This window comes from Stegastes partitus, unplaced genomic scaffold, assembly GCF_000690725.1.
Source record: "Stegastes partitus isolate 25-593 unplaced genomic scaffold, Stegastes_partitus-1.0.2 Scaffold1198, whole genome shotgun sequence".
NCBI lineage: Eukaryota > Metazoa > Chordata > Actinopteri > Pomacentridae > Stegastes > Stegastes partitus.
The window spans coordinates 24,775-52,675 of record NW_007578929.1 but is presented as its reverse complement, the minus strand read 5'-3'; the positions used below and the strand labels follow the sequence as shown (position 1 = coordinate 52,675).

Here is a 27,901-nt window from a genome sequence, read left to right as displayed (position 1 = left end):
AAACCACAAAAAAACAGATGTTCATCTTTCCAACTTGAATCTAACAGCACCACGTGACAGCACAGATACATCTGGCAAAAATTACTTAAAAAATGCAATTTTCTGATCCAGGTGTGACCTATTTTTGCTGGTGACACATAAATCATGTGGAGTTTGGAGCAACTCTGACTTTACACGGTTTGAATTCACTCACATTTTTGCTTCTTTACTTCATGTTGAATGTTTTTCCTCACATGGATTCATCGTTAATGTGACAATATCATGTGTGTTTGAGATTTACCCGAAGATACATGTCACCTGTGGTAAATGTGTAGAAAAAAAGTTTAAGGCCATCTTCACATTGTCACACTTGGATCACAAGCCGCTGCTGCTTACCTCCTCCTGGTTTACAGGATTCAACAGAGCTGGTGGTGAAAACGTGGATGAAGAGGGAGAACATATGTCAGCTGGTGGAGTGACAGATTCATCAAAATCATGATGTCATGAGTACATGGTATGCGCCTCAGCCTGCCAATTAGCAGAGCTCACCATTAACGAATCTGTGCTTCAGCCACGTTCCGTTAAGTGACTATAAATCACAGAGCAGAGACTTCAGCTCCAGCCGAGTCAAACTGTTGTTTGTAGCAACACCAGAGAAAAAAAAAAAGAAGAAGTTTACTGTAGTAATAAAGTCACATTTTTATTGTTCAGAAATAGCGATACAGATAAAAACACCTTTTTTGATTCGATGATTGGTTTTCTATTATTCTTGTGTAAAAGGCACTTCACTGTGGTTTGGAGCAGTTTAAAGGTTGGAATGTGAAAATACATCTGTGTTTGGTGTCACAAATGCTTCTAAACGGTGCGTAGAGGGTTTGAAATAATATGGACAAATCCTTCTTTTCCAGTAATCTCGGCCAAAAAGAAACACTGCAGAGGAACAGAGGTATTGGCACCGTGTGCTGAGCAGCGATGTACTCGTTCTCCCAAAATGTACGCACAGCTATTTGTACATGATCATGCCTGATCAGAATGAAACGGCATGAAATTCAAGTCGTCATTGCCAAGGCCAGTTAGTCTGATATCTGTGTGAAGGAGTAGTGTTTGGTTCAGGGGAAGGAGGTGGGACATTTCTAAACACAATGAGACCTTTAAATATGTACTAGAACTTCTGTGATGCCTTCTGACTGTTTGAGAGGGGATCACCACGTCAGTGAAGACTTTCACAAAGTTATTCCCATGGTTCAGGACAATTCTATTCCAAAGCCACAGACCATAAAAACAAGAAACGCTGAGTGAGGGCTCCTCCATTGCTTCCAGTTATCAAGCGATGTTTCTTGAGCTTATGGATTTTGGATATCACGTGTAAAAGAACTGTCCCAAACCATGGAAATAAAATACATGACATGTTTACCTAAGTGTAGTTCACCTGTATCTTTACTACAGGAGGGAGGGCAGGGTTTTATGCCTGGGCGAGGGCTTGTTTGAGGTCTCGGAGCAACATGGAGGCCATGACGCTCTTCTCTGTGTTGATGGTGAGCAGGGCAGTGGAGGACTCCTTCCGCTCCAGCGACACCAGGACCAGAGCTCCGCTGCTGACTGTCCGCCCAGCAAACCTGCAGGTCAACAAGAGCACTTGAGTCAGTTCCACAAAACAGCCAAGACAGACAGAGCTGTGATGTATAAATTGGAGTCTTATAGTTTTGGTTGAGACAATCATCGTTTTCATGGTTTCTGGCACGTAAAAATGGTGCTATTTTGGTGCATGCACTGTAGGAAGACATGCATCCCATAACATCATTGTACTGAATCGCAATTTTCAAAACATACATGAAGTTACAAAACATTCTCTACAGTCAATCACAAATGTACTTTTTTTAAAACATAAAAATGGGTACATATAATTATGTGAATGCTTAAAACCCCAACGGCCAAATAGTGTTTCCAACAAGCACATCTACACACATGTTCATATTCAAGCTTTCCTACATTATTTGGTTTCTCTTCTCCAAAACATTTTCCTGATGAAAGTACAGCACCAAAATAAGGCGAAAAAATGCATTTTTGAAAGTCTGCTTAATACGTTTTGATGTTATTTTCTCTTCTAAGCAACTGTCATGAAACAGATGAGTAAAGAGTTCCTTGTTCCTGTCTACCAAAAAAAACAAAAAACAAAAAACAATGTGTTGTAAGAAAGATGCTGCAGTTCAGTTCTTGAAGTACTCAGCGCTCTATACACCCAAAATTATATGCCTGGCTACAAATCGTGTTTCCATCCAACTGTCAGATTAGTTTCAGGTCTGTGTCTTTAAAGCCAGGGGGAAAAAGCTCACCTTGGCTGAAACAAACAGATTTTCTAAACATATTGTGGATTGCTCATTATGAGATCAGGTGACAAGGATAAAATACATATCATATTCATATCAACGGCTGCATGATATTTACTTTGTCCTCTATATATAATGCATGATGAAGGAATTTTCACCAGGTGGCTTGAATAACCATTTATAAAGACTGAATCATTCTACAATGATTGGGCTGATTTTGTGGAGGAGCATCTGCAATTGAAAACAGAAAATCATTTTTAAAAAAAGATGAAAAAAGCTGATTGGAATGGTTCTCATATGGTGTAACACTGGCAGATGCATCCAGAACAGTGTTTTGCTTTGGACGTCATTCAGATATGACTTTGCAGAGCTTTGCAGCGCTGATTGAAATGGTCAAACAAATGAGTCACGTTTGTGTGGTGGCAACAATCGCAAGGTACACCAGACAGTAACTGTTTTTGGTCACCAGCATCCCTTCTGCAGCCAAAATATTTTCATACAAATGATTTTTTTGTTGTGACCAAATCTTCCTTGTGTTTCTGTCCTCTCGCTTGCTCATGTTGCCGTGCTAGCACTGTTGCCTCGCAGCAAGAAGGTCACCGGTTCACATCCCACTGGGGGCATCCGGGATCTTTCTGTGTGGAGCTTGCATGTTCTCCCCGTGCAGTGTGGGTTCTCTCCAGGTTCTCCGGCTTTCTCCCACACAGTCCAAAAACATGTTGAGGTTAATTGGTGATTCTAAATTGTCCGTAGGTGTGAATGTGAGTGTGCTTGGTTGTCTGTCTCTAAGTGTAGCCCTGCGATAGACTGGTGACCTGTCCAGGGTGTCCCCTGCCTTCACCCTAAGTCAGCTAGGATAGAGTCCAGCCCCTCCACGACCCTAGTGAGGATTAAGAGGTATATAGATAATGGATGGATGGACGGATGGACGGACTTTGCCGTGCACATGAAAGCCTGCAGGTCAACTATTTTTCTTTTAAATAAAGTTATAAAAAAAGAGTAAAGCTTGTTCTCTCTGTCAGACGTCTGTAGTAAATCAGTTATGCGCACATCCCAATGTGATGCTGAAACGATATGTAACAGAGGTCTAATGTTTTGCCCTTAAGGCTGCAAGGTCTGACCTCTTAAAGACTTAACTGAAACGACTTAACTTTCAGCAGTTTCACTAAAATGTCACCTTAATTCACATAAACTCTTGAGATATGAAGCCAGCAAGTATTTAACTATGATCAGTGACCAGCTTGTGATAACAAACATCAGGCACCTTAATGTGTACCAGCTATTCAGCTACAGGCCTCCACGCTTACTCACATTGCTTACCCATAAATCCTCCCGTTAGAAAATTCTCTCACACCTCACATCTTGTAATTACCCTAAATTAGGGAATGAGACAAAGAAGGCAAATGATGTGACAGGAAATATAGAGCGCAGATCAACAGACAGTCTATTATCCCAGCTGACTAAAGAGCCATTAGGGATGAGACACGCCCTTCATGCCAGTCAAACAGAATTTAGCCTGTTTTTATGGACTGTGAGTGTCTATGAGTGTGTGGGAGCCTTGGGACCAGTATGGGGGATGCCCTGTCCCACCAGCTCCCTCTGGGCCTTCGGGAGAATTCTCCATCCCCCGTTTCCTTGGATACCATCCCTGCAGATCGGGAGCAAATCTGGGCGCACATGGTCCCCATTGAGAGCGCTAACAAGAGGCAGACAGGGGCTCTGACCCAGTGTGACCCTCTTTGAGGGTGACAGAGCCGAGCTGGGCCCCTCTCCTGCTCCCCTCTGGCCCTTTGCATCTCTGAGCCTCACGTGGCTAACTCCCAGCCATCTGCCTCCATTTAGCACTACATCCACGCAACAAAGACCCCCCGTGGCAGCCCGCTTAGGCCTGACAAACAGTCCACAAAGAGCCCCACTTAGGCCTGACTAAAGCCTGTGAAGAGCCCCCGCAGGACGGCCTGTGGAGAGGCGCCGTCACCGAGGCCTGCGACGGCGTGCTGCGCGGCGGGATAGACTAGCACATCCAGCAATTAGCACGCACACGTTAAAGGGGGAGGACATGCATACACAATGAAACAGAGCTGGCTCGCAAGCCTTACTGTGTCTGGGTGTGTCTCTGGGGAGCTGCTAAATTACCATCAACAGAGAAGAGGGAGTTTATCAGGGAGCTCTCAGGGAGGAGAGAGAGAGTCCTCCTCAGGCTTAATTAAAATATTAGCCACTTCAGCAGGAAACACAAGCCATTCAAGAAGGGGATGAATTTCTCTTAGAAATACTAACCTCTTCGCTCTGCTCTTATTTCTTTAAATAATTCAGGAGTTGTATATTTATACAAATTACTAACTGTGGGTATCTAGGATGTGTCCTCTTCAGTGCTTTATTCCAGCTTCTAACCCTCTGAACCTCAAAGCCCACCAGCGAGTTTAAAAGGCTTGTTCATTCTTTAATTAATCGCTAAAATTACATAATTTATCAGAGCAAGAAACTGCAAGAACAGGAAGCATTATTGGATTTTTGGCTCTCCAACGGTGTTTGAAGTAATCAAGTATACCCTCTGTTGTCTTCAGGAGAAATCCAAATCTAACCAAATCCAAGCTTAAATATTTCTTCAAAATCCCTTTACTCTAATGTCATATTTAAAATTTTGCCAAAAATTAAATTGTTTGCAGTAGCCAGATTCTGGAATTAGCAATCCTCAGCAGCCAAGAAGCCATTATCAGCTACGACAGTCACATGAGAAACATTCTGGGACTTTTCAGCTGAGCTGCAGGCAGTGTTTACACCGAGTAGAGAGGAGACCAGGATGGAAACAAAAGAAAAATGTGAGTATACTAATATAATATCTACAGCAGGTAGAGCCAACGTTTCCCCCCCAGGACTGGAACATCCATGGTCACTAGGAAAAACGCTGTACATGTTGATTCTAGGTTTTCTTCAATTATTGCAAAAATGAATAACCAAAGAAATTCAACTTTTTTCCCCCCCTTTTTTATAATGTAATAATTTATAACACTACAACTGTGTTAGACTGCACAGAGGACATTCCTGAGTGCTCTTTACTTCAAGCCTTGTTGTGCTTTTTCATGAAAAAGTAAGACTTTATTTAGCAGTGAAAAATGAACCCACATCGGGATAAAACGTGACAGAAACTGCTTTAGCCTCAGAGGGTTAAAAAAACAAAACAAAACACAGAACTTAAAATCTAATTCTGCTTAGAAATTGTTTTCCCTTTCTTTTCATGTGACTTTCAACACACAAATCATGAGCACATAAACGTACAAGCTCGCGCCTCGTCCTGTTCCCTGAGCTTCTCCGTTGGCCCCGCTGCCAACAGCCTAAGGTGTCTATGTGGTCCCTGTGGCTTTGCTAATGGATTTAGGATATAAATCTATCATTTACTCAGCCAGTTAACACCACCCTGAGGCTGCTTTCATTTCGTCTCAGGAGACGCTGCTGTGGGCTTTTGTTCATGTGTGGTAATAAGCGAGTGAAAGAAACAACAACGTGTTTTGATTGTGTTTGATTTCCAAGTGTATTTGCTTTGAATACCCTCACTATGCTGTTTGTGGCTGTGTGCACATTCGGGTGCGAAAACATTACGTCTAACACAACATCAGCGCATTTTTAAGGGCTCGGAGGGAAAGATTAAGGTCAAGCAGGCCTTAAACGGGTCATTGGTATTCTCCTGCACTCTTCACATACCGGGCTAAACACTGGATTAATTGCAGTCTATGGAAAGAAAAGCAAAGCATAACCCCTGGACTTAGAGCAGGTGGATTGGCATCGATCAGCAGGGCTGCGGCTAAGCATCACTCTCCAATTATCCGTGATTCTCCTCAGTGCAGAGAGCCTGTGTGTGCCATCTGCCTCCCCTCCACCCTGCCACTGCAAACACAAAGTGGGCTTCACCTTTACATTCACTCTCACGCAGAGAAGACACCCAGCTCAGCAGCCAAGATTGCATTCTCAGTTGCTACAACTAATGTACAAAAAAAAAAAGACTGAACTGCATGTTTTCACCAAAAACTCAAAAAAAGCTAAGGCAAAACTGAGCGGTGGCTCCGGCTGTATGCTTGTTTCATGCTGATTCTTGGCCAGGTGGACAAGTGGAGGAGTGTCCTTCAACTGAGTGGTCAGTGAGGCCAGACCAGAGCCGAACACAAGCGAGCAGACTCAGACCAGGCAGATGGCCAAAGCTATTAGCCCCAATTAGAACCAGGAACCCTCCACGCATCTCCAGAGCTAAGCCATACGGACAAACTGCAGAGCTGCACTCGAAGGGCAGAGGGGCAGACGGACGTGAGGGGTAGGAGAGGACAAACAGACAACAGAGGCAAAACAAGAAGACAGCATGTAAAGAAAAAATCAGTTAAACAAATCTGTCTGAAAACAAACCAGCCACACAGAGCTGTTAGCGTCATCTGAAGACAGATCATAGACCAGTGTCCACTGAAGCAATCCATAAAGGAGAGACCAGTCGTTTAATTAGTCAGCTTATAAATGATAGTCAATTAAATTTTAAATTGGAACAAGAATTCAACTTCACTGAAAAGAGGAGAATTCTGTGTTTAGAGGAACATAATTTAATTACATCAAAGTGTAAAAGTAAAGAGAAAGCATAGCTTATAAATCAAGGGGTTCAGTTTTTTTTTTTTTTTTTGAAAATTAGGCTCTAACCAGAGGGATTGGCAATGCATGCAAAATTCGATCAAATTTGCTTTCAAACGGACTGAAAAATAGAGCACATTTATTCTATTCCGCCTGTTTAGACATAAACAAGAACAGCGTTTTCTACATTTGCTTTCCTGCTTGATTTATTGCCATCCTCCTTTCCAGCAATCAATTTCTGTGTTTCAGTGGCATCCCCCTCCGCTCGGCCTCGACGCCTGTTTGGGAAAAGCAGTGCTGCACCCTGCTGATAGACGAGGGGAGTGCAGGGAGGCGCAGAGGGGGGAGGCAGGCTGTTGCTTTGTTAAACAGAACATGTGCCAACGCTGCGATCTATAACGCAAAGAGTCTAAGGTCAGTTCAAAGCGCATGAAATATGTGTTGTGAAACTTGGGCTTCGTATTGAAATCCCATCCATTATTTCTACATTAAATCCAAACTCTTGCTCCTCCGAGGGCAGATTCCTGTGTGATCTTGCCTGGATTAGAGAGGCCTTTCTCTGGGGAGATCAGAGGAGAAAAAGAGGATGGAGGTCACCTCACGCATCACATTTAATGCAGAGTGACCTCTACAATAAGCTCTCAGTGGGTGTATCCGATCTGATCGATCACCCTGCTATGTGTATGTGTGTCTGTTATTCAAAGTAGGTATAGTAGCAAAACAGTAATGTAATATTCAATTTATTGTCTTATATCAAGCAAAAAAGACAAATATTCTCTGATTCCTGCATGTCTAATATGAGGATTTGTTGCTCTTCTCTGTTTCATATTGAGTAGTTTGGGTTTTCAGACTATGGGTTGAACTTTCACTGTATTCAGACAGTAAAATATTCAACAGATGAATCAACAGTAAACTGGGATGTACAAAGGAAGGTTAAAACTGCGTGTAAATGAACCATACTGTACTGCAAATATAGTTGATGGTGGGTGCTGGAATTATGAAAGATTAAAATGAACTCTTTAAACCAAAGACTGACTGTAACACAATAAACACACCGATGCAGATGTGTGATTGTGAGGATTATTTTCAGTGTTAATTCACTGCTCAGCGTGCAAATATCAGCAAAAAGTGAAAACTGCGAATCGTAATGTGCTATTTTTGTGTTGGATCTCGTAGATACTCAGTTTACTGTAACAGCAAAGTAAGAAACTGGATCATATTCCCATTTGAAAAACTGAAGCCAGAGAATTTTTGCTCGATCAACAAAATCTTTTGAACGACAAATCAATGAATCACTTCATTTCTGCAGCTCTAATCCCAACAATACAATAATTATAGTGGATATTTTTGGACCGCTAATTTAATTTAGAACTTGTAGAATTTACATAGAACTACTTCCAAATCAAAGCAATAAATAGACAGATTTAGAGGACAAAAGCATCCAGTCCTGCTTCCTTTGCATCCACATTTTTTTAGAGGTAAGTCTGTCAAGGCTGCTGGTTAAGTTTGAGAATTGAAGGACTGAGACTGTAGTCAGTGAGGAATTCCATAATCTCCTATAAAAGGCTCTCTAAAGGACAGAGTGGAAGAGCTGGTCACCATAAGGACAGCATCAGACGATATGGAAGCAAGTATCTTCATTACTGTTAGACTACAGGGCAACACTGGGACACTGTCTTCCTCTTTAGCCGTCACAGAAGCAGGAGAGAGATTGATAGCATGGAGTCATTTGAGCTATTGGTTATTCTGAATGAAGTATGGGCTTATTGGATGCAGGCCTCTCCCACTGCCTAACATTGATTTCCACTCACTCTTGCAGCTCTCTGTGCCCTTGTGCAAATGTCTACCTCTTATTTTTGCACTCTGACTTCCTCGCTGTCCCTTATTTATCCAGTGTCTCCGACATTCTTCTTCTATTCCAGCCCAAATCTATAAAGAAATTATCACAGGCACAAGATCGCTCGGAGACGACGAGCCCGAGACATGGCAAGGTAATAGCAGACAGACAGGAAGAGACGAAGAGGTGGAGGACGACGGAGCATGGTGCAGAGGGATGGAGTGAAAGACAAAGAGGAAGTGAAAGAGAGACAGCAGAGCGGAGGGAGAGACAGATGGGGGCGCAGAGACGAACTGAAAGAGAGACAGAGCAGGAAACAGAGGGAGAGAGGGAGGTGTAATTATCTATCAGGTGTTCGGGTGTGCGTGACAGAGGAGGAAGCTCATTAGCACACTCTGTGTACACCAATTACACAGCCAGGCTTCTCAGGGCATTCCCCTGGCATGTCTGCGTGAGGCTGCCGGGGACACGCAGACACTTTCACTCCCTGACACCCGCATACACACTGTTTAACCAAAGTCCACGTAGAACGCAATTATAATGGGCACATGTACCCGGGAACATCTACCCTCTCAGTTTGGGAGAGAACAAACAAACCTCTCTTTGAATCTGTGCAGATACTTAGTCATCCAGGCCATGGTGACCCTCGGAGCGTCAGTAATAAACAACTGGACTTCTCTTTTAGGTGTTTGAGGACGTTTGACCTCAGTCGTAGCTGAAGATTTGTTAGAACTTAAGTTTATTAGATCTGAAGAAGCCTCTTGGATGAAGGTGAAACGTCTTCAAAAACCTAAAAGAGAAGTCCAGTTTACTGAAGCTCCTCAGACTTTCTTTGGATTCTGCATGTCATGTAGTGGCTTCCTCTTGCTGTTGCCATCACATTTTATTATGATCACATGTGAGGTTGAATATGTTCATATGTGGTGTTTTTATGCATGCAGTTAAATTATAAACTACTCAGCAACGCATTTTTGCAGTCAAAATGTAAAGCAGAAGTTTCCATCAACTTTGGGAACATACTATTAAATATTATGCTTTTATACGTATTTATTTTCACTGGATTATGTCTTTTTTTAACCTATTTTTATCAATTACCTAATTTTTATTTTGCATGTTAATATATGCTGATACATATTACTGGATTGTGTGATTTAACTTGTACTCTTATATCCCTTGAGAATGACACCTCACAGAGTCTTAACAGATCAAACAAAGGCATTATATATTGAAAGGATAAATACCTGCAACATTATATAATCCCAAACTGTTGAAAGACAATGTATTGACAACCTTTACGGAGTCTTTCCTTGCTCATCATGAACCTACACTAACTACGCATTACAGCCAGTAAGTTTAGTCACAAACTTCTGTTTTGCCACAATTAAGAATTAAGAAAAATAGTTGAAAATTTTTAATACTATACATAGAAATTTTTTGCTCCTGGTGGTTTTCCCTTTGGGCTGGGATAATAATAATTACAATAATAACAATAACAACAATAATAATATAGCGCTTTTCAAGACACTCCAAGATGCTTTACAAAGTAGGTAAGAAAACAACAAGACAAACAGACAAACAAAAGTAGGAAAACTACAGAAAACTGTAAAAACACTGTACTAAAGTCATGAAACATCAGCAAAAAAAAACTTTTAATTTTTTACATACCTAACTCATTTAGATGTATTAAGGTTAAAGTTATGGATAATTAAGGGCCAGAGCCACCACACAGCTTTACCTCTACAGGAAATACTGACGGGAAGTTTGGCACTTTTCAAAGAGCCGACTCTTTCGGCTCGCAAGCGGCTCTTAATTTATTATCATCCGTAGCCTCATATTTAAGCCTAACTTGACAAATATAAATGCGTTGTGTGTTGATAAACCCTTTTGAATTTAGTGTTCTTATGAGAAGCCTTATAATGGCCTAATTTTATGGATTTTTAATGGCATTATTACTTTTGTTTAATATTTTAATCAAACTTTTAATCTTAATTTAACATGAAAACAAATGAACAAACCCACAGAACAGAACCAGAACAAAAATCAGTTCAAACACCCAACAGTGTGTCCTTAGTGCAGGTTTGCAATCAAAAGAATTAAATGTCTCAGCTTGGCTGGGATGATGAGGTTTCTCCTCTCGGTTATTATCTGCCCTGTTCTTGAGAAGACTCTCTCAGAGGGAACAGATGTTGCCATAATACACAGTCTCCCCTCCATCACCTTCACCAGGTGGGGGAGGACTGAGGGCTTGGCCTGCCACCAGCTCAGTGGGTCTTCTGCTCTTTGGATGAGGGGCTCCTCAAGATAGCATCTCATCTCCATGATCACATCAGCTGTGGTACTAAATCCTCACATGTGATTGACCACAAGGCCGCCATGCTGCCAATCAAAACAAAGTTCTGCCGTGAGCTGAGCTGAGCCACTGAGTAGCAGAAAACAAAAAAAAAAGTCGGGCGCCGGCTCTCACTTGATGGGAGCTGGCTCTTCTGATTCACTGTAAAGCATCGGCTCTAAGAGCTGAGATGCTTGCGGATGACACATCACTATCAGAAAATCTATGCGTGACGTTTCAAATATGTTTTCGTGATCAGTTAAGATAAACAGTCATTTTCACCAGAATCATGTAAATTTGGTGATTGAAGAATTGTAACCAAGAGAGGTATGAACTCAACACTCAGTCAGTGTCCTCTGGTGTGACAGCGACACGGTTTCTCAATTACATTAACTGAACCCAACATAGCATTTTCATCATTTCTCAGCCAACATGTATAATGACACCAATATATCTTGAATGGCACCAATTTAATGGTCTAGCTTGGAACTGCAGATGACTCCACCATCACCACAAATGAACCGACTATGTACTCTTATTATAATACCGCCTTTGAAATGTGCATAAATTTAAGCCCCAAACAGCTCTGTCCTCCTCTCCTGAATCATCTGCAGCTTGTGCACACCAGCTCACCTCAGGCCCTGCTCAAACTAATGCTCTACGCTACACAATAGCAAGTTGTAAAGTCGGAGTAAGAAGAATAATGACACAGAAAGTTGACAAGATTGTTTCTCGAGGTTTGTAACATGTGAAACACCTGAAGTCTGAATCTGTGTGTTTGAGACTGTCATCGATATGCTGCAGTTTGAAGTTGGAAATCCTCAGCCATGGTGGTGACTGATTGTTTTGCCTCAGATGTGTCTTTCACCACATTAAAAACACCGTGCTGACATGCTAAATAGGTAAAATAAATAAATAAAGACACATGTATATTCACCAGAGAGGGTCTTTAAATCATATTAATAAAGCTGTATGACTACTGACATGGTATGTAAACTAGACACACAGCCCCTCTGAATACTGATGTGCAATAACTAAACCCTTGACCTGAGAGGAAATTAAGTTATAAATAAATTTAAGGCAACTTAAATGGTTTTAGTCTAAATTTTAAGTGACTGATTGACTTTTCAGTTCATCGTCAGACACTGGTGTTTAGAGTGAAATGCTCTGTCCAGGTGCTTTATCAATAAAAGTAAAATAAATGAGTAAATGATCCCCACTACAATGACTACTGCTAGTTGCGGTGCAGTGGTCTCTAAATGTGAAGAAAAATAAATTGCAAAAATAATCTGAATAAATTCTCTGCATGAACATTTTTTTCTTATATTAAAAAATAAAATAAAATCTCAAACCATATATAAGCTATTTTGTGAATAAATCTGTGTGAAGGTTTGATGTGGGGGGAAAGAAGAAGAAGCGGCTAATAATTGTGATGTTAATGATGTTTGTGTGCATTTTACCTGCTGAAGTCGTTCTGGCTGGATGAAACCACTCCTACGTTGGCCACAGACAGAACCTGCTTGCTGATGGCCGGGCTGGACGCGTTAGCTGTTGCCATGGTGATGGTTGCAGAGGTCTCATTCATACCCTGGAGCTTTCCTGAGAAGATGCAAAACAACAAAAACAGAAGCTAAATTCTGTTCAGACTATTTTGCCATTGTAATTCCAATGTATTCGCCCTGTGTAAACTTGAACAGTTACAATATTTAGCACACAACGGGCAGTACTACAATTCCATAGTCAACTTTTACACATTTAAAAATCATTAACTTGCTTTACAGAAAGTATTCCAGACACAGGTTTCAGGACGGAATCTAAATCAAAAACGCAAAGAGAGACCCCCAATTGCAGGCAAGGGGTCAGTTTATGTGCACTTAAAAAAATAAAAAAAGAAAGGAGTTAATGTGCACAGGTTAGGTAAGAAATAAAATAGGTCTTAAAGACAAATATAATAAAAACCTGTTACCTGAAAGAATTAATTTGCTTCACTCAATTGGCATATATAAAAAAGGAATTTGCAAAAGAGAAAATGGTTCTGCCAAGGAAGTTGCTCTTTTTTTCCGCCTGAGTGAAGGATGTATTCAGCAGAGCTCAAAAAACGTGAAGTGAATGAAGATTAATTAATGCAGAAGCAGCATTTAGGAGGCACTTAGGAGCACACTGATGGCTTAGATATGAGGATGCTCTCAGCTCTCAATAGCTGCCACAGCATGGAACTCTACAGGTGTTTGTGTGTGTGTGTGTGTGTGTGTGTGTGTGTGTGTGCGTGTGTGTGTGTTTCAGCAGGAAATACCATTAAGTGTTTCATAAGAGGCAAGCATTTTGCCCTAATGACAAAGGTGAGGAAATGCTTATTAGAGGCAGACTAATATGAAGATTTAAACATCTACTTTTGTCACTAAAACATGCAATGACAATGTTACAATGTATTTTAGATTGTTTAATCACCTTTATAGAAAAAGTGTGGTCTTTTTAGATTTTTCTTATTCTTAACAAATCCTACGGACAGCCTGATATGTCTTTCTCTGTGCAGTAAAGCTCCATCCTGGCCCAAACATTACTAAAACCAGTGAACACAACTGTTGCACTGGCTCAAAACACACAGTTTGCTTTTAGTCAATCCCAAACACAACATTCCGCTGCTCTAAATACTTGCTAGTGTACCGAATAATTCATCCACAGCTGAAACTATCCCCCCAACAAGTGTAATATGTACTCCTCTATGAGTACATACTGCTAACAACTACACTGCTCAGATGATTTTAGAGAGTATTTAACCTTGTTTAATGAAACTATGTATTTGTCAGGTACTTTTATATATTTCAGGAGGAAACAAATGGGCTTGCGGCTGAAGCATGACAACATGTTCATCGTTTTGGTCTCACCTTGGGATTTTCTGAAAATATTAGATGTGATATTTAGCACTTTTCTGGCCAAACAGAAGTCTGTCGTCTATTTACATATCAAGAACAGACACTCCAGCAACTGTACAGTTACTGCCTTGATGTTTCAGTCATTTTCTAGCTAGCAAATGGCCATGTGAAGTAATTCATGTAGAAATGATTGTGTATCAGACAAGTTTGTATGAAGCCACAAATGACATTCAATATGCTGTAAGATCGCTTTCTCCTGACTAGATCCTTGCTTGTGTTGTGTATCCGCTCTTCAATGTACGTCTCTTGGATAAAAGTGTTGCTAAATGAAATTGTAAAATTGCATTTTGCAAACACTAATGCAACCTTAACTCACCTTGCTCCTTGCAGAAGTCCTGCTCCGTCATGCTACTCGGCATTAACAGCTCTCCTACAGCAGGCTGGATGGACACACTAAACTGGTCCTCCTTGGTGCTAAAGGGAGGGAAAACAAAAGAAGAAGAATAATAAGCGATGTATTTGCAATGTAAGGAAGGATTCTTGCACAGTGACCTCACTTCCTTCTGCTCTGTGATTTAAATTCATCTTCATCTGAACGAATGACAGGCGTTTTGTGCACTTGTGTGTACGTATGCTTTGTTTGTGTATGAAATGTTTCTCTTGTGATTGCTTTGCAAACCACGCTCTGTGAATGGCATTTTGGGCCGGATTGATTCCCCCATCTCAAACAGATTTTCTGATAAGGTTATTGATCGGCTGAGCAGCGGTGCCAATGGCATTCAGCAGGCTGATTTGGGCTAGGGCTGATTACTGGAGGAATAATTGTTATCCCAGTGAACCGGGATCAATTGTAGCTGATGTCTCACCTGGGAGTGCTGGCACAGAGCTGGTAGGAAGAGGAGAATTAACAAAGAACAGACGAGAGAGAGAGGAAAAGGCAACGAAAATAAGCAAATGAAGAGACGGAGGCAGGTGTGGGAGATGTGATGATGAACGGTAGCAGAAAAAGATGTAGAACTGAAGAGGTACAAAATACACGACTTGATATGAGGGATGTCAGGTTGTCTCACCACAACTGGAAGTTGGCTGCTTGTGTCGAGTCGCTGAAGTCAATACCCATGGATACCGTCACCGAGGTCTCTTGCTCCAACCGCTCTGAGAATGGAAGAGAGGGGAGGGAAAGACGGAGAGGGGGAGAAAAGGAAGAGTGAGTGACAAGGGCACAGTGTGCAGTGTGGGGAAGGATGGAGCAAAGGGAGGTGGTGGTGGAGGGGGAGGAGGGGGGCAGCAGCAGAGTGGAACAGACAGGCATCCACACCACTTGTGTTTTCTACTTCACAAAGCAAGGCCACCGTGTGTGAGAAATCTATCCTTCAATCTCATTCCCCACACCTCTAGCCTCGGTGCAAAAAAAAAAAAAAAAAAAACACATGAAGGACTAGCATATTTCCAAAACAACAGGCTTGTCAAAGAGAGCATCAGCATCAAGAGAGATGGGGTGAGGGAGACAGACAGAGCGGGCAAAGCTGGAAGAGAGTTAAGCAAAGCCAAAACTGCTGAAGAGGGAGTCTGGACAGCTGGATGGAAAAGAAAGAGGAGGAGGAGGAGGAGGTTAACGATGAGAGGAGCGCAGACAGACAGAAACATCCTCCACGCCTCCCCGGTCGGCCTGCGTTTCTCTCTCCGTGGAGCAAGAGCTATTTTACTGTATAACTCTTTCCACAGACAGAAGAGAAGAGCAGAGGCTCCAGAGGAAACTGTCTGAAAACAGAGCCATCATGGACTCACTTCCAATCCAGCCTTCACAGCTTCCCTAACAGCGCTGAGTTTACTTTTATATTTTACTTTCTTCTGTGAACGTAAAACATTAAATGAACAATTTAGACTACCATCTGTAGTTGACTTTTTATGACCAAATAATAATGTCCATCAAGGTTTGAGAATTCAGCAAAATGGGGATGTCTCTGCAAAAAGCAAAGTTAAATACACTATATTCTTATTAAAGTGTCTTAGTACTTGTTCTAAAATGTAGGCACAAACTGCAAGTAGTAAGTTTGCAGTAATATGTGGACATCAGACAGAAATAAGTGCAGACATGGTGCACACAACTACTACTACTACTCAAGGTTACAGCAGGGAATCCAGCCAGATAGTTTCAGTAATAACAATTCTACTGTTCATTTTCAATTTATCTTCCAAACAGGTTTACATGGATCAGTGGTATATGAGCAATGGTAGTTTTGGGGGGTAAAAAACACAGTTATCAAACTGACATTTGGTAAGGTAACACTGAGGTAACAGAATTGGTGTCAGAGGAAGTTGGATTGGTACATCACTAACATCACTGTGTCAGTCAATGAGTATCATGTTATCGTCACTATAAATAAATGATGGATGAGAAATTCAAAACAATCCCCAAATTCAATGTTTCTAAAGGTAGAGGACATGTCAGTATGTAATATAACATGGCTGTATTGTCCAGGTCTATGAATGCAACGTATTTGTTGTTATGAAAATAACACCGGCAATTGTCTGACCAATGAGAATTTGGTCAACAGAGAGCATATCGCCCAACCAATCGACTAGTCGATCAGAACACTACGGCCCTTGTTGTTTTTTCCTTGATGACACAAACATTTGAATACTGGTAGCAGCAGTAGAATGTGAGAAAGAAAAAAAGTCATATACTTTGGTGGAACTAATATGGAAGTGATTTAGTATATCAAAGACCTCGATGCTCTGTGAAGTTTGTAAAAACTCAAAAACACGACAGAAGAACAAACATACTCCAGCACTAAAAAGTCCAACAGTGTAACGGCAGCAACGTACGTTCTCTCAGTTTCAGGTGTAGCTCCAGTCCAGATTCCAAAACCAAAGTTAAAAACAGCTAACGTGGTGGAAGAAAATTGCACAAGCATTTCAAAGACGTGCTGTCAACCCCTTGTTTCTGTCGCACAGCAGCTCCTGTTGTTAACAAACAAGCTCTACAAACTGTTAGTGGTGTTTTTATTCTGTTGGTCTTGCTCATGCAGCCCTAGTTACCAGTTTTAATCAAGAAAACTATTCTAGAGTTGTGTAAAAGAAATAGAAAGAAACAAAGTAGATTAGTGAAATTGTGAAATGTCTACAAATTGAAAGATTTCACTTTTTGGCCACATCTCCCAGCCCTACATGCAAGTAACTGTTACAAATTAGTTAACAAGGAGGATGTTAATTGGTTCAGAGAAATGCCAGTGGATGTAAACAGTAAGAAAATCCCAAATACTCCCCCAGTTTAACCTGTTACAATACAGGCTTAACAACAACAACAGCGTGGAGATGAACAACAGCAGACGGTAATGCAGGTTGCAGCCAAAGGGCAATATTTCTTATTAAATACAAACCCCATCATATGTTATCCTTCACCTAACACACACTACATAAAGCTTTGTCTGTATTCATCCTCTGCAACTTATCCAAACTAAGTCCAGCCGGCCGCTCACAGTAGCCAGGCCCAATCGATCCAAATTACCCACTGTTTGGCTGCTTGAGTTCCTTCAATGCCCGATCAATCCCCCGCAATTGACAGTTTTAACATGCTCCACCGCACACCACTTCTGTCTGTGTGTGTGTGTGTGTGTGTGTGTGTGTGTTTGTGCACACGTGAAACTGAAAACGTTGAAGGCGCACTGTTCTCCGTCTCATATTATAGCGAGCGCTGCCGTCATACAACAGTGTGGAGAAATAAGGAGATAGTGCATGTTTGTTCGTCCTGATCAATACTAATGAACAGGGATTAGCTGAAGTAATATTGGCTGTTTTCAGGTTGGGGGAATGGGACAGGGCTATTTGCTGGACTGATAGCGAACAGGCTTAAAGGTTTTTGATAACACGATTATCATTTAATATCTGTCTGAGAAGACAAACACAGTTGCAGAGATTTCAAAAAGTCCTTGTGGAGGACCAGAAGGACCTCAAACACTAATCGGACTGAAATGAAAGTGGTGGTTGAAGTTACAGCAGAAAAAACATTTGGGTAGTAGGACACTGTGAATATATCAGATAGACATAACAGAAACCCCCAGTAATTAGACAATGACCCTTTTGTGGTTTAAATTACGCACACAAAAAAGACAATATAACCTCTAACCTCAAACATGTACCATTACACACTTTGGATAATGCCTGGTAACATACGACTTATCGAAATGGTTTTTAACTTTAAAATACATAATATCCAGTATAAATATATTGTATATTTAAAACAGAAATGTGCAGGTTGGAGACCCCTGTGAATTAATGTTCAGGAAAATGAAGCACAGACTAGATTTTTTTTAAACAAATATATCTATATACCTACTACAAGAGCATTTAGAGTAGTTCTTGCTACAGAGTTTTATGTCTGCCTCAAAAATCACAATTTTGTTGGGCGTCACTATCGCTCACCTGGTTGAGCTGGTGTCCCATGTGCAGGGCTACAGTCCCAATGTGGAGGTCATGAGTTTGAATCCTGCTCATGGCCCTTTCCCACATGTTCTCCCCCCATTCTTCTCCCTCATTTTCCTGTCTCTCTCTCACTGCACTATCTAATAAAGGCACAAAGGCCAAAAAACTAACTTGAAAAAAAAAAAAAATCACAATTTTGCTGTGATGTCAGGAGAGAGACAGCAGCCAGTTGAGCTGCAGATAAACAACAATTATTATGTACCTTATATGTAAAACTACTCTGTACATTACATATAATATGTAACAGTGGCTTTTATCCTCAAGAGGCTGCATATGACAGACCAGCTTTATAATTATGAGCTGCCACGATGTCACTGAGACCAGGATCAGATGAGGATTAGATGAAATAACAGCCATCAGCGAGAAATGAACTAGTGATAAAGATAAGCAGTGGAGAGCAGGACAGGTGTCTCAATGAGTGACAGTCGTTTGATAATGACAGCTAACGTTGTGATACATCTCAGGAATGTAAAGTTTGCTATCACCTATCAGGATACAACACAACTACTTGGCCATTTAATACTGAAGCATTGAAACTTATAACAGAAACTCCTTTGAGAATCAACTGGTATCAGTCAGTTTTCGCTTTTCGAACATAAATCAACACTACATTTTAAGGTGCCACAATAGAGAGAGAGGTGGATGACTGATTTAGAAGTTTGCAAACATTAAAGAAGACAACCATCAGTCCTGCTGGAGCCAGAAGCTACTGCTGCTGAAACTAAAGCTACTTTGTACATCAAAGAGACTGCAACAGCTGTCAGACTCACAATTCCTGGCTTAAACACCCTGTCCAGAACTCCATTATATCTCCAGAAAGATCCTTCTGTCTAAAATAAGCACTGCACAAGCTTGCGTTTTCCGTTTGAGGCAGCTGCACAAACACAATCATTCACAATGAAAAAAATCCAAAGTAAAAGATCAGCTTCCTAAATCACAGTCGCTCAGACTCACAGCGACCTGCTACTGCTCAGATGACTCCCTTATTTGACATAAAATGGCATGCTATGGGAAATAGTACTGATAATAACATACAATGTACCACAATTTTCAAGAAATATTAAGTATAAATACAGTAAAAATTTGACCCTCAAGTTGCTCTTTAATATTTTTTTACTACTTCCTGGGATTTTGATGACTCACAGTTGAGTATTTTACACATAAAACACTCACCAATGGTGTTGAAGCAGTGGATGTTCAGGCTTGCCGGGCTCCGGTCTCCTATATGGATCTCCTCCAGGCTGTGGTCCGAGTTGTTGGTCAGTATAACCTGCACTGCAACCATGCTGGGCTGGTATAAACATGGCTGCCTGGGGAAATGGTACTTGGCTGACAGGCCTTTTCCTGTCATATGGTGAAGCAGCTCATAGGTTTTCACGGGACCGAAAGATGGAGTGGTGACCTAAAAGGACACATGAAAGACAGGGACACACCACTTATTCTAAGTGCGACTTGAAGCAGTAGTTGAAACTAGGGCTGAACGATATTGTAAAAAACTGACAATGCAATCCATTTTTTCCTGCAATATGTATTGTAGTATGAAAAAATCCAGTATTTTAGAATCAGTCATTCTAAATAATGATTTTGGAGGGGAGTGTGTCTGCATCGGCTTTTGGACAGATGCTACAATTTTCATATGTTCCCTAAACACCTCACATGCAGTCTGTGGTAGAAGCTAAATCGGCAGCTCTACACAATGAAGCCTCTAGTGTCCTTTTAGTTACAGCAGAAGCTCATACAGGTGTACAACCAAAAATGACCTAAAACATCCCAATGTCAGATTTTCTCAAGATGGTCTCAAGTCCCTGATGCAGTGGCCATGGGTTCAAATCCGGCCCACGGCCATTTTCGGCAGGTCCTTTCCTTTCCCCAATCTTCTCCCTACTTTCCTGTCTTCCTCTCCACTTATCTGTCTAATAAGTCCAAAAAACATACATTATGAAAAGATCAACTCAAGTGACTATATCTACAGTCATTCATGCTAAAGTCACTAATATTCATTTAACAGTGGGAGCTAAGCTAAAACCATGATGATGATTGATACTGCATTAATTGCAAAGCCCTACAACTGAGGTTTCATTTCCTTTTTGCAGTCCAATCTTCCTTTTCAGGGTTTTTTTTTCCTGTTGCTGACTCATTTAGCTGGGCAACTGCAGAGTCTGCATGCCAACAAACACCATGTCTTGTAAATAAAGTAGATTAGTCACAGAAAATAAACATGTGCGTTTTCATATTGCATCAAACAGCAAAATAAGTTGGAGCATGATGTGTTTAAGTTAAGCTGCCCTACTTCACTTCATACTTCGTGCAATGTGACTTTTGTGAACGTGCACATCACAATGTTGAAACGCACAAATTGTTTCTTGTTTATCAAAAAGATAAATTGCGCTATGGATTGGACTGATCTATAAACTGAGTCCTGCTAGAGCACAAGAAAAGGAGGAAGATGACAAGAAAAGCACATGCAGAGCATTGCCCAAATGCATAAAGCCTTAACACAATATCCTGGGACGCTTTGTACATTACAGCACAAATGCACCCACACAAGAGGCCAGATTAATAGAAGAACCTCCGGTCTTCCCATCACCTATATTCACGCAATTGAATTCATCCAGTCAGCAGCCAGAAAGCACCACTTCTTAGCGAAGTGGGACCAAACGTTGGCTGATAACTCCCCCACCCCGGCCCCTCCGTTCATTAACTCTGTAGGATAAAGACGAGCGCATTCAAGAAATGTTCTCCATCAGCCCAGTTAGATGGAAATGGGCTGGATGCTCAGTCCAACCATGCTGAATAAATACAACCTCTAATGAATAGAAACACAAGTGCCTGCATGGGCCAAACCTGCCATTCGCTGGCCGTCTAAAGGGGCTTTTACCTTTTCAGAGGCAGGAAATTGTATTACCTTTCGAGATAAAGTGGAAAACAAAGGAGGTGGAGGTGGGTGGTGGTCTATTTTTCAATGCTAAAATTCTTAGTTGACACTTGACGCTGGTGAGATTTTCACTTGATGCTGGCAACTGTCAGCTCTAATTAGAAAGATAAGATGGTTTGGGCCAAACAATGCAACACCGCCGCCAAATGTGGAAATAATCACGTAATGTGCAATAACATGAGAAACACCTCTGTTGTACTTCTGTCTGCAATGCAAAGTAACAAAACCATTACCAAGGCATGGCAACTTTAAGTAGCTTCTTCAGTTGTCAATGAATCTCAAAGGTCCTTCTGCCTTGAGTGACAGCACTAATCTGTATAAAAAATAAGGACAGATACAGCCTTTTCACACCTTCGAAAACAATTAGCACCTGAAAACACTTGTACATCGACACAGAGCCAACACCTAGACCGATGTATGCCATTCTGCTGCAAATGAGTTCAGACACAGAAAAGTTTCTATTTACCACTTGAACGTGATTTTTAAAAAAAAACAAGAAAACAATTTTAACTCTCAAAGAAGTCAAGAGTAGCAAAATAAAGCACTGAATGCAGCATTTAAAAGAAGTAAACAAAAACAACCAGTGGTAGAAAAACACATCTGCAACGAATGATTATGCGAGGTGTGTGAACTAATTAAGCTAATTGAAAATGACTAAGACTGTGATACGAAGAAACACAGTGGAAACGCGGGGGGCACGATGGTGCAGCTCGGCGTGTTGAGTGGTGTCAGTGTACATTGTTTTACTGAAGCTGAACGCACTGCCAGTGTGTCCCGACTCGGGCGGGAAAATGTACGAGGCATCCTCGGACTTGTCATGTGGCTTGTGAGGATGAAGAATCAGGCTGACGTGCGACAAGAGCTGTTGAGATGAGTTTCAGGGTGTTTACTTTAGAGGAAGGGACTAGAGTTTAGCAGCAAGACATGAAAAAAAAAGCAACACTCGCGACACTGTTTCACTAACCTCGAGGCCAGCAGAAAGCATTGAAAGTCAGCACTGGAAGGGTGCATCATCTTCAACCTTGTTCACTTATTCTTAGGTCAGATATTTACTCATCTAATCATGAAATCAAGAAACACAATTTATTTTTGACATTGTTAGGTGGGGTTTCTGTAAATAATTCTACGTTTGTTTTTGTTTTTTTTTTAACAAATGTTAAACTCGGTGCCAGTAAAAACACAATATTTTCAACTTTTGTAAACATATCCCATGGCTGAGAAATAGCTCCAGACGTCTCATCATCTGAGAGATGTTGAGTCATGTTGAATTATTTTCATGCTTCACTGCACATATGCAGATAGTCTTTCGTTATTTTCTTAAATCAAATGGAGTAGATTAGTGACTTTTAGGGAGAGACAAGAATCTGTATATATACAAGGCAGGTTATTACAGAACAATGTTGCTGCTATGAGATGCCACGACTATTGAGCACTGACACGAACAGTGTCCTGGGTCTGCCGGAGGGTAGAATGTCTGCATGACAAGTAGCCTCCGGTTGGGCTGTCACACCTCTACCAATTTACTCGGTGGTATCAAGAAACTGGATCTGTGGAGGACAGACCAAGTCCTGGATGTAAACGTACAACCATGGTTGCTCAAGACTTGCGCTCTCCCATCTCAGAGGTCAGTTTCGCACAGGATCCAAAACAGTTCAGAAAACTCCTAAAAGACACCAGGCAGAAATAAGTGCAAACACTGTGAGGAAGCGCCTCAGGGGTCGTGACCTTTATTCCCAAAGACAATGTCGAGGGACTGTCCTGATGGCACAGCATCACCAGAATGGCCACCTATGGGCAAGACAGCATGCCAGGTAGACCCCACAGTAATGGAACAATCTTGTGTTCACAGAAAAGTCCTGATTTTGTCAGTCACAAGCTGATGGATGTGAACATGTGTGGCAAAGACATGGTGAACATCATGCAGAATGTCACCATAGCATAGAACTGTTTTGGTTGTCATCAATGGCAATATGGCTGTTCTTCATGTTCTTCAGCCTGTTGGTATTGTCCAATTGTGGTGTACAAAACTGACTTTGAAGGGTAGAATATCCCCTTTAACATTTAAAATAGCCCCACACAAAGACACTTTTTAATAATTCAACTGTAACTGTGACTTGTTTCCAAATAAAAATAAAAAACATGATTGCAACAGTTTGAGTATCGTATTAGCACCAGTAGCAAAAAAATGTAAAAACTGCTGGTAGATACAAGAGAAACTCTTGGATCAACAACACTGTCTCCTTGACAGACTCGCAGCGTCTCTCGTGCTCAGACCGCCCAAGCGCCCGTAAAAGGAGGTCAAACAAACATTTGTTGCTGTGCTGTAATGCCGCCGTGCCCTCACAAGCGCCCGTCACGCCACCGCCAGCCTGCAAATTTATTGGGCCACTTTTGAATGTGTCAGAGCAGTCGGTGTCGATAAAGCTTGCCGTAATGTTTGCCACCCCATCACAGCAGAGATTTACCTCCCTGACAGACACATCCTGCTTCAAGGTCCTGTCTGTCCCCTCGCCCCGAGCAAGCGGCAGCGAGGAGGAGGAGGAGGAGGGACGGACGGCGGGCGATAGGACAGGGCTTCAAACTGCTTATTATCACCAATTTGACACAGTGGACAGTTAAAGCCTGACACAAGTGCCCACACAAGCCCCTTCACCCTTCCATCCATTGTTGTCCTGTTACACAGTGCAAGCCCATAACACCTCAAGTGTAAATAAGAGAAGAAGAGGGATGTAACCTTGACTTCTCTGTCAGTCGTTTTTTTTTTTTTGTTCTTTGGGTTTGGCTCACAGTCTCCACCCTGGACAGGAAGGAGGGAGGTGACAATGAGCGAGGAAGTTGATTGAGAGGCTCTATTATGCATCAACTTAAAGGAAGCTCCTGTGATGGATGACACAGACACCAGTCACCTTCAGAACCCGGACGCCACGTTCCCAGCATCCTCTCTGGCAAATGACCTGAAAATCCCGCTGACATATTCAAAAGGACTAACCAGAGCCGGGCAGCCTTGTGCCGTGTGCATAAGGGGGCCAATTTAAAAGAAAGAGGTATGAGCCGTACAGAGATGTATGGGAATATATTGAAAATCCATTTCTGTTTTTCAGACACCGTCTGCCTCAAACACCAGCGACAGGATTTCATTATGCTCAACAAGAGTTGTGAGGATTAAGGTAAGGGACATGTGTTTGACTTTAGGCCCTAATTGTTCCCTTCAGTCAGGAGATGACAATTAATTGAGGGGCGTCACAAAGACCTTGACTGCAAATTGAATTAAATAAATGTTACTACAGCCACCTAAAACCACTTATTTAATGTAACAAGAACTCTCTCCAGCGCATATAGACAGAGGTTACTTAATTTATGCCAATTTGTCAGTAAATTAGGTATTCTAAAATGATTAATTTTGAAATTTTCCATTAAAGAGCATTAGCAATAATAGAGGACTGTTATTCAGAAACAGTGGTGTCCTTCATCTAGTTCTGCAAGTATTGATAAAGAACTGCCAGCACTTTTTTTTTTGTGTAAGCATGATTTTTAATTGAACTACAGCTTCAACTAAGGATTATTAATTACTGATTATTTTCTGGATTATTAGATTAATAGTCTGGGATATAAAATGTCACAAACTTAAACCAATCACAATTTTCCACAGAGAAAGCTCCAAGATGACATCCTCAAATGTCCTGTGTTGTCTACAGCCCAAAGTTATTCAGTTTTCTGTCATAGAGGAGGTAAGCAACAAGAAAACATTTTAAATTAAGAAGCTTAAATGACAGACCTTTAACTGTTTTTACTTTAGGAAAAAAAAAGATTCAAAAATTCTAAAAATTATTGGAGTTTAATTAAAAAGTTGACAGTTACTTGATTGTTGGATTACTTGTTGCAGCTCTAGTGTCGACATGAAACTATTTGCTTCTGTGTCGCTCTCATTGATCAATGTGAAATATTAACTTCACTTGCAAATGATTATAGGGTTTCATGTATACAATAACTTTTGCAACAAAATATGGAAAAATAAAACTCTTGTTGACTTGAGTATTTTCACATTTCCTCTACTTTAGAATTATACTCTACTGCATCTCGGAGAAATACACCAATAAACTTTTACTCCATTTCATAACAGAGTCCCAAAGTCACATTTTGTTAAAGTGAAATAAATAAAATTTTGAATGCAGCAGTACAGCATTATGATACTCTGATTGTCACTTTTACTAACAGTATCTGAATATTAAAGAAATAAGCCGCATAGTAGGACAATAGTAGATTTATTATTTGTGCAGATATGTCCTCATAATTATGTTTATAAATTGGAAAATACAGGGTTGAGACTCTAATTCAATTGCTTAGAGTAATTAAAAAGCTGCGTGGTTGGTTGATATACGTTTACATTTTAGCTGTCAAGAGGCAATGAAGACGCACATACAATCATCAATATTTTGAAGGAACACTGACTTAACCTCTGTCACCTCCAGAGAAAGGCAACAACAACAGGAGGTAGATAGAAAAGATACGATGACTCTACACACATATACATGCAAAGATGCCGGTGCTCATTTAGTGAAGTAATTAAGAAGCGAAGAAATGCTGCATTGAAACGCAGATATTTCCCAAACTACCTGCTGGCTGCTTAGGCCACCGCACTGACTGGCTATTTCCGTGTGGGCATTTATTCCTATTTAAGAAGCAATCTCTGCAGTTTGAGTGGCAGCAGGAGGTTTGGAGGGCAGGAGCTGCTATATTCGTGGCGCTCGAGGTCCTTCTGCTGATTCATAATTAGACGTGAACCCAGAGCGCCCGCTACGGGGGAGGTCAGAAGGGTGAGGAGGGAGACGAGGGAGAAGGGGGGGCTGAGCTGGCGCCCGCCTGATGGACACCAAATGAACAAATTATGATGGCCCCCTCTGGGCGTGATGGGGTCAAACGCCCTGCGCCCCGCCGCTGACAGTTCAATTTCCCCCCAACGCAGCCCCATTCGCTGACTGCTAATTATGAATGAAAAGTTATCAGCCTCAGCCACCCCGCCGCACACACGGACAGCGGTCGGAAGAGGTTTGGGGTGGGGTGGAGGGCGGTGGGGCGGGGTGGGGGATTTAAGAGGCATTTGTGAGAGATCCTAATGTCAAAATGTTATTAGAGAGAGCGGTAGCATGCAGAAACTGGGGAGAGGAGGAGGAGACAGAAGAGGAGGTGGGTCAAAGACAGTGACCAGGGTTAATCTAAATGCCTTTGATAACCATGCAGTAATTCTCTAAAAAGGCCCGAGCGCTCAGCTGAGACAGACTCACTGCCTCTGTGGGCAGATTGCTGAGAAATAGAAATGACACTGAGGCCAGTGTGTGTATGTGTGTGTGTGTGTGTGTGTGGGAAAGAGCTGTTGTGTGGGGAGGGGTGTGTGTGAATAAAGGTGAGGTTATTTACCCTTGTCTATGAATCCCGTTGCCCATCATGTATTTATGCATAGAATTGACTCTAAATCAGATGTTGATGCGCAAAAAGTTCCCTGTTCTAATCTGCATTTCTATTCTCTATTACTCCCTGGCCTTCACCTGAGAAGGAGAGATTGACTAACAAGACTTGTGCTGCATAAACGCTGGCCTGAGAGCAGCTGTCAATCATACTGACTGACAGGCGGCCAGGACTGACGGGCAGAATATAGACTAACTCACCACAAAGCTAAGTACAGCAGCAGAGCTGGGACAGTGTGGAGGCCATTCAGATAGCTGGGACTGGGAACACACTTATCCACCTGCAGCCTAATGAACTGTTTCTGATACAAAGTTAAGACAGACTTAAACAAATATGTGTTTTAAATGTATCTTTAACATGAACTCTGCAAACTCTGTTTGTTTACCATCCACTGTTGTTTAGCTTCATTCAGATTGTAAATGGATCTAAAAGTCCCTCACTGGTCACTGATAAACCCTAAAAACTCATCTCTGTGTATCTAAGTAACATTTTTCTAATGTTTTTGCATGAGACTAATCAGTTCAAAATGGCTTAGATGCAAGCCGACACCGCTGCCTCATCTACAACATGGAGATCTACATAGTTCCTGACTCTCTCTTCACTCACCACTTGCTGTACCTCGAGCACACCAGCTCACCTGAGACTCTGCACCATGTAAAACTACTCTATGCCACACATTGACTATTTGCAATTTTAAAAACGTACATGTTTGAACAGAAAACTGATCTGAAGAATAATGATAGAGAAAGTTCACCCCTGCGCGTTGACAGGACCGGCTTCTTAGGTTTGTTAAGTATCAAAGCCCCGAAAGTCTAAATCCAAGTTTTTGAAACCATCATCAGTACACTGCAGTTTCAAGGTGGAAATGCTCAGTCATTATTTTTGAATGCTTAATTCAGTCACAATACATCTTCTAGCAAATAAAAAACACTATATGAACATGCTGACATGATAAAAAGCTTGATTTCTACTAGAAGGGGTCTTTAAAGGACGGGTACTTCTTACAACATTTTGCATTTTTATCTCTTTCCCTCTCAGTCTTCACTCCATCACACCTTACTTGAA

At 41.4% G+C, this 27,901-nt stretch overlaps 1 protein-coding gene across 1 annotated transcript in view; it reads right to left on the bottom strand.

The window, feature by feature from the left end:
- Positions 1-658: 658 nt before the first annotated feature.
- Positions 659-27,901, bottom strand: part of ap3b1a (adaptor related protein complex 3 subunit beta 1a) — a 50,709-nt gene continuing 23,466 nt past the window's right edge. Inside the window, exons 17-21 of the mRNA XM_008297200.1 lie at positions 19,612-19,840; positions 15,024-15,108; positions 14,330-14,427; positions 12,541-12,679; positions 659-1,595 (exon numbers count right to left, since the gene is read on the bottom strand). Coding sequence (XP_008295422.1) covers positions 1,442-1,595; positions 12,541-12,679; positions 14,330-14,427; positions 15,024-15,108; positions 19,612-19,840 — 705 coding nt within the window. The 3' untranslated portion in view covers positions 659-1,441. The remainder of the gene's footprint in view (positions 1,596-12,540; positions 12,680-14,329; positions 14,428-15,023; positions 15,109-19,611; positions 19,841-27,901) is intronic.